General features: G+C 43.2%; 1 protein-coding gene across 1 annotated transcript in view; it reads right to left on the bottom strand.

Annotated features, from left to right (window-relative positions):
• Positions 1–15,373, bottom strand: part of tprn (taperin) — a 29,845-nt gene that overhangs the window by 4,787 nt on the left and 9,685 nt on the right. Inside the window, exons 2-3 of the mRNA XM_030436418.1 lie at positions 2,003–2,204; positions 324–448 (exon numbers count right to left, since the gene is read on the bottom strand). Coding sequence (XP_030292278.1) covers positions 324–448; positions 2,003–2,204 — 327 coding nt within the window. The remainder of the gene's footprint in view (positions 1–323; positions 449–2,002; positions 2,205–15,373) is intronic.

Raw genomic sequence — 15,373 nt, 5'->3', positions numbered from 1 at the left:
AGAGTGGAACCTGCTGCCTCTCTCAATTAATCTGCAATCCCTTCAATAACAGGTTGTTTATCAAGCTTCTCAGGTATATTTCATTCTGAAATGAATATGTTTGGGTTTTGGGACTACTGGTTGGCATTTAGACACATTGCCTTTGGCCCTCAAAATCTGTGATCCAAATGATTTTTCTTTTTTTTGCAAAAATGCAAACTCTGCAGAAAGTTAACTGGAAATCTAAACTGGGACCGTCATGAGAGGAGACATTTCCTGGCACTCGACTCTCAAACTGAAAGCTGTAAAAGCTGAATTGTTTGATGAATGGCGCTCCGTCTCACCATTACTTCCTCTGTCATCTGGGTCTGTTGAGAAGTGGTGTCCTCCTGGTAAACGCTGTCATCATGTTTGTGCTCCTGCCAGGCGCTGAAGTCCACCGAGTGCTTGGGAACATAGTTGGAAAGGTCTGCAGACGATAAAAAGACATCACGTGTTACCAAAATGTCAATAAGTGTTTTTTCTTCCATATGTTGTTGCCACTGTAACACTGTTTTAAATGTAGTTCACAATTTGTCCAGTAGGGGTCACTGTCATCACACTTAATGTTGTCAGTCCCCGTTACATTTGCACAGGGCACATGAGCGTGGTAATATCAGCCTCGGAGTGGAAAACAGCAGTTTTATGTGCATTTTCTGGCTGAGCGCAGAGCCTCGACGCAGCGGGCTGGTGAACACATTAAGACATTTAAAACGCCGCAACAATGACCACAAAATCAACTCGAAAGCCTTCCGTGACGCAGTCTCAGCTTAAGCTGGATGTGAACAGCTTTATGAGGCAGGTGTAATACGGGATGTGCCGCTTCATGTAAACTGATTAAAAATATTACAGTCAGATAGTCCTCCTCTCCTCTTACACTGCCTCGCTAATCTTTCCATTTGGTCGTCAGTGGGCCAGCGTGAGGGGTGATGAACCGCAGAGTGAAAAGATCTGATCTCCACTTCACACCTCACAACAAGAATTGGGTGAAATAAGGTCCAAAATACCTCTGATGTGGTTTAATACTTGTTTCAATTCATGTCTTGTACACACAATATCCTACATAAGACCCTTGTCCATAAAGTGCACTTTTGTGACATTAAGTAAGAGCTACTGATCCCGCTCTCTATTAGCATTTTGCTTCCTTTTTATTTATTCCCAGCACCGCAAAAGCTGTCGCCCTATTAATGTTGCTAATGCTTTTAGTTTTACTTCCTCATTAACACTTATTTTGTTTTTCTTGATCTCATGTGTCCCAGACATGCCTTCCACTAACTCTGCTTTTACATAACTGCTACATAAACACATTTAATTGCATGATTTGTGTTTATTCATAAAGGGGCAAGCTTGGGGTGTTCAAAATTGAGTATGTTCATCCTCTGAGGAGCAGGAGTGTGCTCACTAAATGCAGTTATAATCCTGCAAGAATTCTGTGTTGCTAGTATTACAAGTGGAATTTCTTTCCGTGGTTGCCTCACTGCAAAGTTCAAAGGGTTGCCTGCCACAACACTGGATGACGCATCCTCTGGCGACCATGAACATCTACAGTGACATTTAAGATGCAGCTGCCATTTGATTTCAAGAGAACTTGTTGTCGACCAAAGTGTTTGGACAAGAATACATTTTGACCTACGGGTTGCTTCGGAGCAAAGTTTAGAGGGTCACCACATGAAATGATTTATCCTCCGGGGACCATGAATATATACAATGACATCAAAAATACGCTGGATAATTTCAAGATTCATTGTTGTGTACCAAGTGTTGGACAGGTATAATTTTTGAGCTAATGGATGCTTCAGAGGGCTGCCAAAATCATTACTATGGATCATCCTTTGGGGGTCATGAATATCTCCAGTTAATTTCATAGCAGTCTGGTCAATATCTGTTGATATTGAGACCAACTTGACAGAGATTCTAATGCCGCTCGTGATTTCAAACTGGACACCACTTTTTCTTCGCTCCGTCATATTTCATGTTGTCTCACCGTTGCTGTTGGTCGTGTGCGTGGGCGAGGTGGTGAAACTGGGTCGGGGAATGTGGATGCGTCCCACCATGCTTGGCTGGTCATCCGCCACCTTCTCATCTTCTTTCTCATCCTCGTCCTCGTCCCCGCTGTCCCACGTGCTGCTCTCTGACGGATACTCGTACGTACTCGCCAGACTCGACTCGTTGAAAGAGATCTTGAGCTGCAAAAGACACAGAGGCAGAATCATTAGAACGAGCAGTCATCTATCCTCTTTGACATGTTACCGCACTGCTTTGATTCGGAGATATTGTTTATTTACAAAGAGTCTGACTGACTGCTGATTTCCCTTGCCTCCATATTTAATTTTCACTTTAAATTGTTTGTGTAAGGAAAACATAGGCAGGTGTTCAGGATTTGGAGAGATTATTTGATGTTCTTTCAAATCTAGTTGGCCAGAAAATAAAGAGAAGGAGAACAGAAGGTATGGTAGTTTCCTGATGGGAACTATCATTTTCACAGAAAGACTAATTTTCCGCTTTGGTCAGTTGAGACAGGGTTGGTTCGAGCATTTCTGGGGCCCCAGGCGAGTGTCCACAGCAACAGTTAACTCAAAATAATGCCCTAAGATTCCCCAAACTGCAGCAGAGGCTCCAAGATTAAATTCCAAAATCTTGATTTGATAAACTAATCTCAACTCAAGGTCCATTTACTAGCATTTTGAAGTGCTACATACTGTACTATGAGGGTTGGGTCAGATAACTTATACTGTATTACAAAAGAAAGTGTAAAATAAAATCTGAACACTTCTGGATGACTTAAAACATAATTATAATATAACACCTTATATTCAAAATGGACAAAACCAAAAGTAATCTACGTTTTACGCTGTTTCCCTCTTTAAATATGTAGAGAAACACTCTCAATGCAAATACAATGCATTTTGCATAGTGAGCATTTACAGTTGGTGCAATCAAATGACCCTTACATGAACTGCATCGGCACAAACTGCAGGTGTCATCTGTGTGTAATCTTAAAATGTGGGATGCCGTGTCTATTGTGCAAGTGTTTCCTCAGATTTGAAGTTGAGGTCTCGACAGATGGCAGCAACTTTATTTTTGGCTGCTAAAAAATTTGCACTCCCAAGTCGAAGGGACGGTGATATTGCCAGGAGCGGGAGGCTATTTCGGAGGGTCCAATGCTAAATTAGCCCTTTGCTTTGACTCAACACCGTTCTGTTTTTTTTCCCCCACCAGGTCTGCCACAAAGTGGGGCAGTTTTCTTAGAAAGCCCATATGTCAGGTGCACCTTTCATATCTGAATAATGTTGGTTATCAAAAAAAAAGTTTGATAATTTTAAAATTGCTGTATTTTAATCAACAATGTAATCCAGTAATCACGGACAAAGAAACTAATCTAATTTCACACGTTTTACATTACGTGGAATCCGTTTACTACGCAACCCTGAACCGTGACTGCAGTTCTGTACCTAGGTCACATGATGACAACTGAGCAAACTCCATCCACTGATAAAGGCAGTAAGATGCAGTTGAAAACTCCAGAAAAATCTGGTTAAGATCTGAGATTTTTCCAATATCAGGGTCAACCCAAATGAGTTCTTTCGTCAGATCCCAAAATGCCCTCTCATCTACATGTTTTGATATTTGACGGGCCTGTAATAAAAAAAAGTAAATCCATCTTTAAATGCTTAAATCACAAAAAGGTATTAAAACACAAGAGTTCACATTATCCATTTGTGTTGAGGGAGCCCCTTGTAAACTGAGGGCCCCCTCGGCAGCCCCTTGTATGGCTTCTGCAGACAAACTCTTTGTTTACACGCCAGATGTGTTTACCAGGAAAACAAACCTCCCGCTGTTAACTGTTTGCTCGCTGGATTGTGTGGCAGAGGGGCCAAACTTTACAGGTATTAGCCGAGATTTCAAAGTATCGGGTATCCTGTCGTTCAGAGCGCGGATTCCAACACGTCGCCGTCCTTCAAGACGGCTGCATTTTACGAGCACAGCAAACATTAACAGGTTATTACTTCCTCATTGCTCTGTAATTTAATCTATACTGCGGATTTTCACGTCTCGGCTCTCTGCTCGCACTGCAGTGATGCCCGTTTAGCTCCAAACGAACCAACAACCTCATTACTAATTCAGCGGGGCTTTTAATGGGGATCCTTGGAGAGTCAGCTGCAGTTTGTTTGGGCCCGTCTGTGGCTTCATGCACTGTCCTCGAAGTGGGACAGGTGGCCGCCTCGCAGGAGCTCGGGGGCCTGTGATTGATTGTCTCAGAGTGTTCCCTGTAAGACATGTCTGTTTGGCAACGCCTCAATGGTCTGCAAACATGGATCCGTGGGGTGAGACGGGCCTTGCCCTTTGCCGCACCATGTAATCCAACATGAATGGCAACTCCAGAGACAGGAGACTTCAGCTGTTGTGGCTGTCAGCGAGCTCGCTGACCGGCATTTATCCTCACAGGAGACGTCTCGTCCTCTTTGGAACGAGAAAGCGACAGGCTCTCTGAGAAACTCCAGTCCGATTTCATTTGTTTTGTTTTGCCAGGCAGCTAATGAAAAAAAACTTTTTTCTATCTGCAAGCCTTTATTTCACATGATTTCACTTTGTGGTTCAGTCTACACTCGCAAACTTGAGGGAAACAGTTTTAGAATGACAGAAAGACCGCAAACGGTTTATAATAAGTCACCAGCCGCGTATACTGGCCACATGTAAGCGTTTCAGAAAGGCTTTATTTTCCGCCGGAGTTGCCATGGAGATGACGGCCGACACATTCAAATATAACAGTAGGTTTGTCCGTCAGCTGACTGCTCTTAACCTACAGTACCTGGCTCCATCTACTCTGCAGGCCGTGATCTAAATCTGTCCTAATCTCCATCACAAGGCCACGGGCCGGCAACAGCGCCTCCGACTCAACGCGCTTTAACCTCAATTATGAAATGACGTGCGTGTTCAACATCCTTTATGACTTCCTCTGTTGATCTATATCTGTAATTATGCTGAGGTCTGTGATGGCGGAGAGGGAGTTTTTTTGCAACACCTGTGAGTCAAAAAAAAACTCAATACTTAACCTGGGATTAAAACAAATTTGCACACTTGACATCTTATTCATTAAGGACACATAAATCCATGGTCATTTCGCTCGGCACAGTGTATTTCTATTCAATCAAAACAGGAAAACAGATATGGTAGCATTTTGAACATATTTAACTTTTGAAGCACCTCAACATGCTTTCTCATGATGGCTGAGGACAATGGTTTATGGATTTAGAACGCGGACTATAGATATAAAACGAGTGCCTGCAGATTTAGGATGGGAGTTTATAGATTAAAGGCTACAGATTCAACAGACAGTGGTATATGGAGTCAAGTCAGGGGTCACCTGATCAAAGGCGATGATTTAGATCATATCACGCGATTCTAAATAAAAAATGTATGGATAAAGGATAAGAATTTCACGATTGAGGAGTTAGAGACAAAAAAATACATGTCTACAGGTTCCAGGATATTTGGAAAGAATGGATCCATAGATTCCAGCTGAGAGTCAACATTGAACAAGCGTCGAAAAATGAAGAACAGAGGTGGCAAAAAGAGTCAAAAGTCTATAGATAAAACTATGAACTCAAGACCAGAGATAAGGTCTACACAAGGTCTACAGAATCAGGACAAAAGATGAGAGTCTATAGATTCAAGAGTAAAGTCTATGGATTTATGAGGATATTCTATGAATGTTGAGTGAGGGTCTATAGATATAATGCAAGAGTCCATGGAGGAAATACGGTCTGTAGGTTACAGACAATATTAAGGTTGAGGACCTATAAATAATAGTCTGTAAATCAAGGACGAGGGCCTCTAGATTCAGGACTGGGGTCCTATTGTTCAGGATCAGGACTTTACATTAAGGATAAGGGTCGCCAATCAACTAAGTAAGGATCTACAGATTGAGAACAGAGACCTATAGATAAATTCAGAACTAAGGTCTATAAATTAGGAATGTGGGTCAAGAAATTAGGAACAATGGTCTATAGATTTACAATCCAAGGCTGACATAACGGCCGAACGAGGGTCTAGGCGTTCCGCAAGCACAGGTCTACAGATTAGAGTAACAGTACAGAGTCTATATGGAGGGAGAGTCTTGAGGTTGAGGAGTGCGGATCAACACAAGTTGGATTGTGGAGAATGTACAGATTCAAGATGTAGGTCTGTAGATTTAGGACGACAGCCTATAGATTCAGGAATAGGGGGTCTTGCGGTTCAGGACTATACGTTAAGGACAAGTGTCCACAGGCGACTGACCTAGGGTCTGTAGATTGAAAACTCAGTCTACAGGTGTGGGATAAGGATCTATGGGGAACTAATCATTTACAAACGTCTCTCTTGTGCCAGAGAGTATACTTCTCGACATACATCCCAATATATAATCCAGTGCATTCAAAAGGTAAGTCAACATTTAAAATACTTGTTATCTCCCTTTTAATATTCTCCCAACATTTCTGCAGTTTTGGACGATCCCCCAAAAAATGTTTCATCCCCAACCCTGACCCCACCTGAGGGGTCCTAAAATATCCAACCCTAACCTCGTATCTGGAAACTTTCAACATGTTTTTATTTGTGATCTTATGACTACTTAAGTGACTTTCCTTTTATACTTTATCCTCAATCATCACATAACTTCCAACAAGTCAATGTTTTACTTTTCAACAAAGCATGAGTGCCTCCCTCCTTCTTCTTCTCCTGACAGCCAGACTAGTTTCTACATTAGCTCTCAGCCACTATAGCAGCAAAAAAACACCAAACAAATCAAATCTTGTGTATAGACTCAGGCTTTGACACTATGCTACAGTCTCTAAAGGGTCCTCAGTCGCAGGCATCGCCTATTTTTAGCCCCAGAACCTCCTTTCTTAGTTCCTGTGTTAAATCTTACACCACAAAAAGCGTATCCTTGCTAAACTGGCATCCTGTCTTAGAGGAAGTCTCTGGCTGCCAAAAGCGACTCCATCAATAAATCAGGCTAGCTGCTGGGCTCGCTTCCTCTTTCACCGTCTTTCACTTTTCTTTTTTGTCTGGTCTGCCGCCACTCTTCTCACATGAGAATCACGTTAGACGAGACTCTTGACGGCGTCCTCTCTCTGACTTTGCATTTCAGCAGCAGCATTAAATCAACTTTTAGACTTTTTAGAGGAAGAAAGAAACATTGGGGTAACTGAAGTGCTGTCTCGCAGCCTGCTGCTGCGCATGAGCTTTTTTTTTTTTTTTTTTCATGTGGGTCTTTTTCATCTCGATGATAAAAGCCTGCATCATGGAGGCAGAAGTGATTCGTCTTCTGTCCTCAGGCTGTGGGGCAGGCCAACAGGGGCCCGGACTCGGCCCTGCTGTCCTTCTTTTCGCCACAGGACGCTCAGGCAGGAAGCTGCGGCACTGACAGGCCACCAACAACTGACTAATTACTCTGTTTGTGTTTTATATTTATATATATCAAAGACTGACTATGGACCGCAGTATGCGCGAGCATATTTGTGCAAGCCGATGTTTTGTTTCAGCTTGCGTTGAAACAAAATGACACTCTTCTTGTCTCTGACGCGAGGCTTGATTTGAAAAGAGCACCGAAAATCCTTCAGCTTTGGAAAACACTTTAGACACTTCATTGCTTTAGCAGGTTATTATCAGGTTGCCATTATCATTAAAACTATTAAAAGCCTGACTGATTCTTTTGGGGCCCAGCGATAGTGATACTAGGAGGATTTAAATATTCTGATTTTGATGTATCCACTGATAAATGTACACGCACATTTTCTGCAATGATGCCCAAAATGTGGTTGCCAAACACTTGTGACAAGGATATGTAATGGATGCAGGATGTTTCACAGCTAAACAAGAAAACACTACTGCCTAACATGACATAAGTGCACTGACGCAGTAAACTTCACTGGGAATTGTTCATTATAAATGAGCATGTATCCTTTTCTGCATCATCATCATCTCCAATAGGTTTTCATATATGTGCGTAAAGGAATATATACATCAGCCAGCTGCATACCAACAAAATAACTAAAATACGAGTGACACGTTTTTAAATTGTTAATGTTATCACATGATTGATATTAAGTGGGGGGAAAAAAAATAGACTCACAGAGAGAATTTATGTCACTTGTAATTAAAGTTCACAGTTCAAATGAGTGCAGAGTCACATTGGCACTTGACAGATTTCCCCGCATGAGATTTAATTAAAAGTTCAAAGATGTCAAACCAAAGCTCTCTAGGCAGGTTTTTTACAACCACGCACGGGAAAAAAATCTAGGGAAAACTCGACGATGTCAGTGACGCTCCTCCACACTGCAGCACCTATAAACCAAAAACCGTCTGCTCCAACCACAGGCCCGGGACACGATGCTGCTGTAACTGTCAACGTGGAATCTGCTACCAGCTATAGTCGAACATGCAGATGTTAGGAGACCAGTGCGGACCGCCACAGCTCAAGTTTTGACTTTACTGCAACAACTGTGCTATTATGTTAATGGGGAGTTTAATGCAGCACTGAATGTAGAAATAAAGTTGCAGTGCGCCCGCTATGGATGTAATGTATAAAATCAGTGCAAAACAGCAGGCATGTACTCTAAATAATGTTTTAAGGAGCTCTTGAAATAATCACATCACTCTTCGCTTTAGTTCTTGCACCTCTTGTAGATCGGCTGATGACATTCCCTGGCCGATGTGTCCAAATGGGTCATCCAGTGTCGTCAAGTCTTACAGTAGGACATGCAGAAGGAGATTTTTTTTTGTGTGATTTGAATACGTTTTCATATGCATCACATCACTCATGTCTATATGATTATGTATGATTTGTGCACGCGGTCGAATAAATAAATCAAATCTTGTCTCTGCAAAAAGATACGAGTTTTGGAGAGAAATAGCCGTAACACGTTATCATGTAAATATCATTAATATTATTATAGAGTTACTTATTGAACTCAAAGGCAACAACAACAACAACAACAACAACAAAAAACATTTCTCCCGAGATTTCAAAACGCGGAGCAGTGTGGACTGGGAAAAAAATTACTTTGCTTCCCACGAAAAAGAGAGAAAAGAGAAAGAAACACATTCTCGCTACACTATCCAACCGTTGAGGAATCTAGTAGAAACGTTTCAGCTCTGTTGTAGTTTTTTTTGCTTGCGCTGTAAAAAAAAAAAAAAAAAAAAAAGGGAGTTTTGAAGCTGAATACAAAATGAAAACAACTTGTTTGGACTGCGGCTGTCTGGAGCTGCAGCAGCAGCCGCTTCGACACAAGCAGACTTAGATATCAGACAGCGAGCGGAATAAACAATATTTCTGCGGAGATGCATTCTACAAGTTCCTTTCGGCGTCAGAGTTTCTTCAGATCTGTGTTTTGGTTGTATGTATGTTGTGGGGGAGGGCGCGGAGGGACGTGGGGCAGGACTGACAAGAGACGAAGTGAGGGAGAGAGGAAGAAGGGAGTCAGCAGATGAGATTATGTCTTCATGAATGTGCTCCGGCCAATAGGCGAGATGGGAGCCGTGCCAGGAAATTTTTCCAGGCCACCCAGCATGGCGTGTCCTCATTTGGTGAAAAGTGGTTCCTACTGAATGGAGACACACACACACACACAGGCACATGCACGCAGGGCGAAGCACCCTGGCAGCGCTGATTGGGTCGAACTCAAAAGCTGCCGAGTTACGGCGGCGCTGCGACACAATAGCACAGCTCTGAACAACGGAGGGTGTAACAGCATGCGAGCGGCTGTGGCTGCGTGATGTCTGTTTGACTGGGTGTGCATCAATTCAAAATCTGTTTCTATATTTACCTCGGTAGGGGAGATGGTGACACAGGGCGTGGTGCGGATTGGGACGGCCGTGCACCTGCTCAGACTGTAAAGCATCTGATGCCTCGAATGTTAGCTCAGTTTTATCGAAAAACTCCACCAAAACCATGCACCCGTTGAACGTTTAAGTCCTCGGGAAGGACTCACCTGGCTGCCGGAGACTGACCAGGTGCCAGATTAGAGCTAATCTCCGGCTAGGTAGATAATATTAGAACAGCACCACAATGAACCGGCTGAGGAGCTGAGCTGCAGATGCATTAGCTCTTAAAGACGAGGGATAATAAAGCCCGCATGTACTCAAACATCGCATGCGGCGTACCTCTCCACTGTGCAGGTGACTGGTGTGAACTAGAGCACGTCATTTAGGGAAACAAAGTGGCGGGTGTATCGGCGCTGACGCAGACGAGAGAAGGCATTTCAAAAGTCTGCTCTTTCTTTAATCCATTTTTTATCACGTCCCACATTCAGACATGAAAAGAAACCCTCCCGCCGAACAACCTCTCTCAGCCGCACCGGCGAAATAAGCTTAAAAAGAATAACACGACATTTTCAGTTACTTGTGATGTGTTGAACGTTAGCTTAGCATAAACGCTGCGAGCAGGGGGGGGAAAAAAACTTCTGGCGCAGCTTCCTCAGAGACAGCACTCCTGACAACTCCAAGCTGTTTGCTGTTGTTATGGAGGGCCGGTGTCGCCGTGTGCGAGGCTGACGACAGCCAAGGAGATATAAAACAACACCACTGCGCTGGTAGTCGTGACATTATGAGAATAAGGACATTTAATCATACAAAACTACAAAAGAGTATGTACAATCAAAACCGACCCTGGGGGTATGTGTAACTGTTCAGCTGTTACTTAAGAATTCAGTTGTGACTTATCTCTTCGGTGCAGCCGCTTTAAACCTGCATAAATCACACAACTTGGTAATAATTTACATTACGCCTCGGCAATGTTTGTAACTTTAATTTACACACAGCTGGTGCAACAGGCTCCGGGCGACACCTGACTAACAAACACACAGCAATGCCACATCTTCATTAATAAAATGACTCTGAGCCATCAAAAAACAAACAACCCAAATATATTTCCTGAGATTGATGACATACATACAGCCTCAACATGCTTCACCAAACACAGTTAGGGCTCCCCGTATGCACAGCCCAGTCGCTGGGATAAAAGTTTGGAAGGTAACATTTCTGCAAAAACCAAACACACGCACATTCACATTTGTACGTGTCAAAGGCGGCATATTACATTGACATTATTCCAATTACATGTCATATCCCAATCACATCTAGACTACCATCAAGACTGGAAGCACGCATCACTAAAAATTCCTCTCATACTGTCCAGCAGAGGAATGAATGACGGCGCAGCGTGGTGATCACACCTGTAAGCACATTTTTACAGTAATTACGAGCGATGTGCTGCTTGCCAAGAGCAGCCAGCGGGCCAATAAGTCACACCTTGGCAGCAAAATTACTGTCAGCGAGCTCGGTTACATTAGGAGTCCGCAAACAAAGTTATGTGTCGGATGCACACATTGAGTCCCGCAGTGCAGAGCTGGAACGATCAGTCAAATAATAAGTTTGTCAACTGAACAAAAAGCTATTTATCACCAACTAATTTGAAGAACAAATTATTGCTTCAGTCCCTTTTCAAGCAGAAAACGTCAAACATTTGACGGTTCCAGCTTCTTAACTGTGAGGAATTACTCCCTTTCCCTGTTTTTTTTTTTTTTTTTTACACCAAAACAGACAAAACACTTCATCGATTAATCGTGAAAATAATCGGCAAGCTCACTGATAATGAAAATAATCCTCAGTGGCAGTCCAATATATCAGAACTTCAGGATATCAGTGACCCGAAGTGATTCAGTAAAAAGGTCAGGGCACGCCCGAGCTAAAACCACAGCACACCCACTGAACACCCCTGTGTCTGTTATCCCCGCGGTGGATTCACGTCATGGTGCTCTTGTGTAGGTGTTGTCAAGATTTCTCATCGAGCATGAGGATAAATCAGTTCAGTGTCTACGCTGAAGTGCTTCAAGTGCCGCAGCCTCGGATGGTCAAATGACTGATATAATTGCGGAGACTCATTCCCGCCTGTAGGTGGTTGGTGTTGGCAGTCTCTGGCAGGCGCAGTGCAAAATGTGAAACTCTGTGTTTACACTGCTGTGTCTCAAGACTGTGTGAGTCACCGCTGTGATAGTATGCCCTTTGTAGCCGTGTGCGAGTACGAACGCGCGCGTGTGTGTTCAAGGGGTTGGATTATCTGGCGGATAAGGAGCTGATGCACGAATAGATCTGCTTCCGAAACATGGAAACATTCCAGATGTATTTCGTCCCATATAAGAACGTTTTTTTGCTGATAAGAATGATTGGGCACAGCTGCATGGGCTGTAAATGTAAAGTGATACCGGCAGGGCGGAGATCGAAACCTAGTGTATCAGCAATCCCGCAATGACACACATCGTCATTGTGAGGGGATTTAGGGCATTCAGTATATAAAAAGGGACGATTCTGGACTAAACAAATGTAGATGGTTGGGAGTGTCTGAAAGGTCACAGCCAGGACAAAGGACAAGGCAGGATCCCACGCACCGGATCAGGATCGATGATATTCTCTGAGGACGATCTATGCTGAATAACAACCTAATTGTTAATAAAATGTTTTTTTCCATTTTCGTCTTCCTCTCTTCCATACGCTTCAGATGTGAAATCATGAATACTGTTTAAGTTGACTCTTATAAATCTCAATTCTGTGATTGATCATGAATGGCAGCGTCTCCAGTTTCAAAAGCCAGAGGTCAGAAGAAAAGCTTATGGGTGTGTCTTGTATTGATCCTTTGTTCAACTGCTGGTGAATGGGCAGTCAATTGGATGCCGAGGCAGTGATAAGGATATTGTTTCAGTGATCTCTGGGACAGAGATGAATCAGTGAGCGACACAGTCCCAAGGCACCGCACATTAAAGCTGTCACCAAATAGTGTGGAGTGCACAAAGGCTGCAACTAACAGTACGTCAACAAATGATCTGCCAGTTATTTTTATCACTAATCGTTTATTTTACCCCAATTTTTAAAAAATTGTGAAAAATGTGACTTCTTCATATTGCTTCCTTTGTCCAGCCAACAGTTCAAACCCCAGAAACTCTTCATTTACTATCGTAAGTGTGAAAAGAAAAAGCAGCACATCCTTTACAATTAAGAAGCATGAACCAGGAAACGTTTGCCATTTTTGCCTCAAAAAATCAATAATGGTCACATTAACAGGAGTAGGAATAGAATGGTGATGATAATGAACTGTACAACCTGATATGTCATGCATCTGTAGTTGTAGTTGTAATGGTTACATTCTCGCTCCTTTCAACAAACCTCGTTACAGCCTCATATAAACACTGCTGTGGATAGTGCACACTTGCATGCCTGATTTAGGTAAGCTAAGAAACAAGCAATAAACGTATTGATCGACAAACCTAAATGAAACTTTTCTAAATTGAAGTCATGCACTGAAAGTGGGGTGGTATCAGGTGTATGATAGGAAGAACAGTTTAGGTTTTCTTTCTGTTCATTCAGCACAGAGAGTCTTCCGTGGTGTGTTTAGCCTAGCTTAGCACAAAGCTGACAAGCAAAATCAAGCTGCTTGGCTTTTGAAAGATGAGTTTGGTGTCAGTAGGCAATCAGTTAATTTGTTAAGCAAAGGTCCAGAACATTATAATAACATCAAAACCTATTCAGTGCTATATAAAATATCTTATCTGTGAGTTTAGATTGGATTTGAGTGGGTACGTTTGCTCAAAAGATACCCTTTGCTTTGACTCGTATTGGCTCTTCACCTCGCCACATTCAATAATCAACCTGGTCTCAGATATGAGGCCTACTGCATGTGGGACGGCCTATTGGAGACCTTTGGGTGATGGAGAGGGACGGCAGGTTAACAAGAGAGACGCATTTTGGTCATTTTTCTACCAAGGCGGATGGAGTCCTGCACCATCTCCACTTATAACACCTGCAGTTGGAAGTCATTTAGAGTGTGATCCAACAGAAAGCACTCTTTTACATCTGCGTAACAGCCATGTATCATGGTCACAATTCTTTAACAACCACGTTTCAGGGGGGTCCTCAAAAATGCTCTGCTCTGAAATATTTTCTTTAGTGTTAATTAACGAATGCTAGCATGCTTACAATATTAAGATATGAAAGATTACCTGATAAATATCAGCGTGTTGGCATTATCGGTGTGAGCATTAGCATTCAGATTAGGCACTGCTGTCTCAAACAGCAATAATGTAAACAGGCTCTAATAAAAAAAACATCCCAGACAGTAAGATGGTAGGACTAAGAGATGGTCCATGTCGAGGTTCAAATACAAACACAAGGGAACAGGAGGAGACTTTTTCAGCCCTGCACTGAAATAACTGAGCTTGGCTTCTCACTGGGCCTTGTGAAAACACACCGGTCGCCTCTCAAACATCAGAGCGCTGCGCTGGTTGGGTCTCCACCCACAGAAACACTGACTTTGGGCCTGCTGATTACAGAACGCGCTCACCAGCGAACCCATCTGAACATCTTTATTGGACGATGTTTCAGCTTTACGAGGGACTTTGTCGGCCTCAAAACGCTCCTCGCAGCAACTCCACATCCACCAATTACTGAACCTACAACATCCATGCCGAACTAACAACGTGTGTGTGTGTGTGAGAGACAGAGAGAGAGTGTGTCCTGATCCTGAAATCCTAATGACAGGATAGCATGGCCGCGGCCCGTGTTGCCCCGGCGACAGGCGCCATGGATATGTGACAGAGGGAAACGAGAGAGCAGAGGTGGAGACAGGCAGTCAGAGAGAGAGAGAGAGAGAGAGAGACAGACATGGCAGCAAGACGGACAGCTTTTGATCACGTAAACAGGAAAACAAATCATTAACGGCATCAGTGATTCACGCGATGACGGGCGAAAACATTGAGGTCGGCTGTACGCCGCCTCCGTGCAGAAACTATTTGAATGAAATTTACATTGCGCACAAAAAGCCCCACATTCCCCAACTGTGTTTTGCATTTGTTACAGTGGAGAGGGAACCGGACCTGTTCGTCAAGGCAGCCGAGAGGGTTTATCATAATGCTTTTACCTTTTAATTATCAATACACGACAACAAATGCATCGAAGAGAGATGCGTGTCAAGGCGGGTGGTTCGGAAAAAAAACCCCACAGGTTTCAAAAGTCGGCGGTTTCCACCTGCATCCTCCACTCACCCACTCTGTTTCTTTTTATAAACTTACAAAAAGCCCCGTCTGTTAACGTCCTCTGCTTTTAGCCTCCTCATCTTCTTACTCATGCACTCTAAAGACCCACACACACACACACACACACACACACACACTGAATTAAACATGACTATGATAGTGGGGCTTTGCTGGCTGAATTCTAATTACACCGACTTTGCAGGGTTGCACATGTGCCTGAGGCCTGTGTGGGAAACCTGCAAGTGTACCTCTCCTACGAGGGTGTTTATGCCAAAATTAGGCATGGCGGTGCT

The sequence above is a fragment of the Sparus aurata genome, chromosome 12 (genome assembly GCF_900880675.1).
Source record: "Sparus aurata chromosome 12, fSpaAur1.1, whole genome shotgun sequence".
In the NCBI taxonomy this organism is placed as follows: Eukaryota; Metazoa; Chordata; class Actinopteri; order Spariformes; family Sparidae; genus Sparus; species Sparus aurata.
This window is presented reverse-complemented; position numbering and strand designations above follow the sequence as displayed.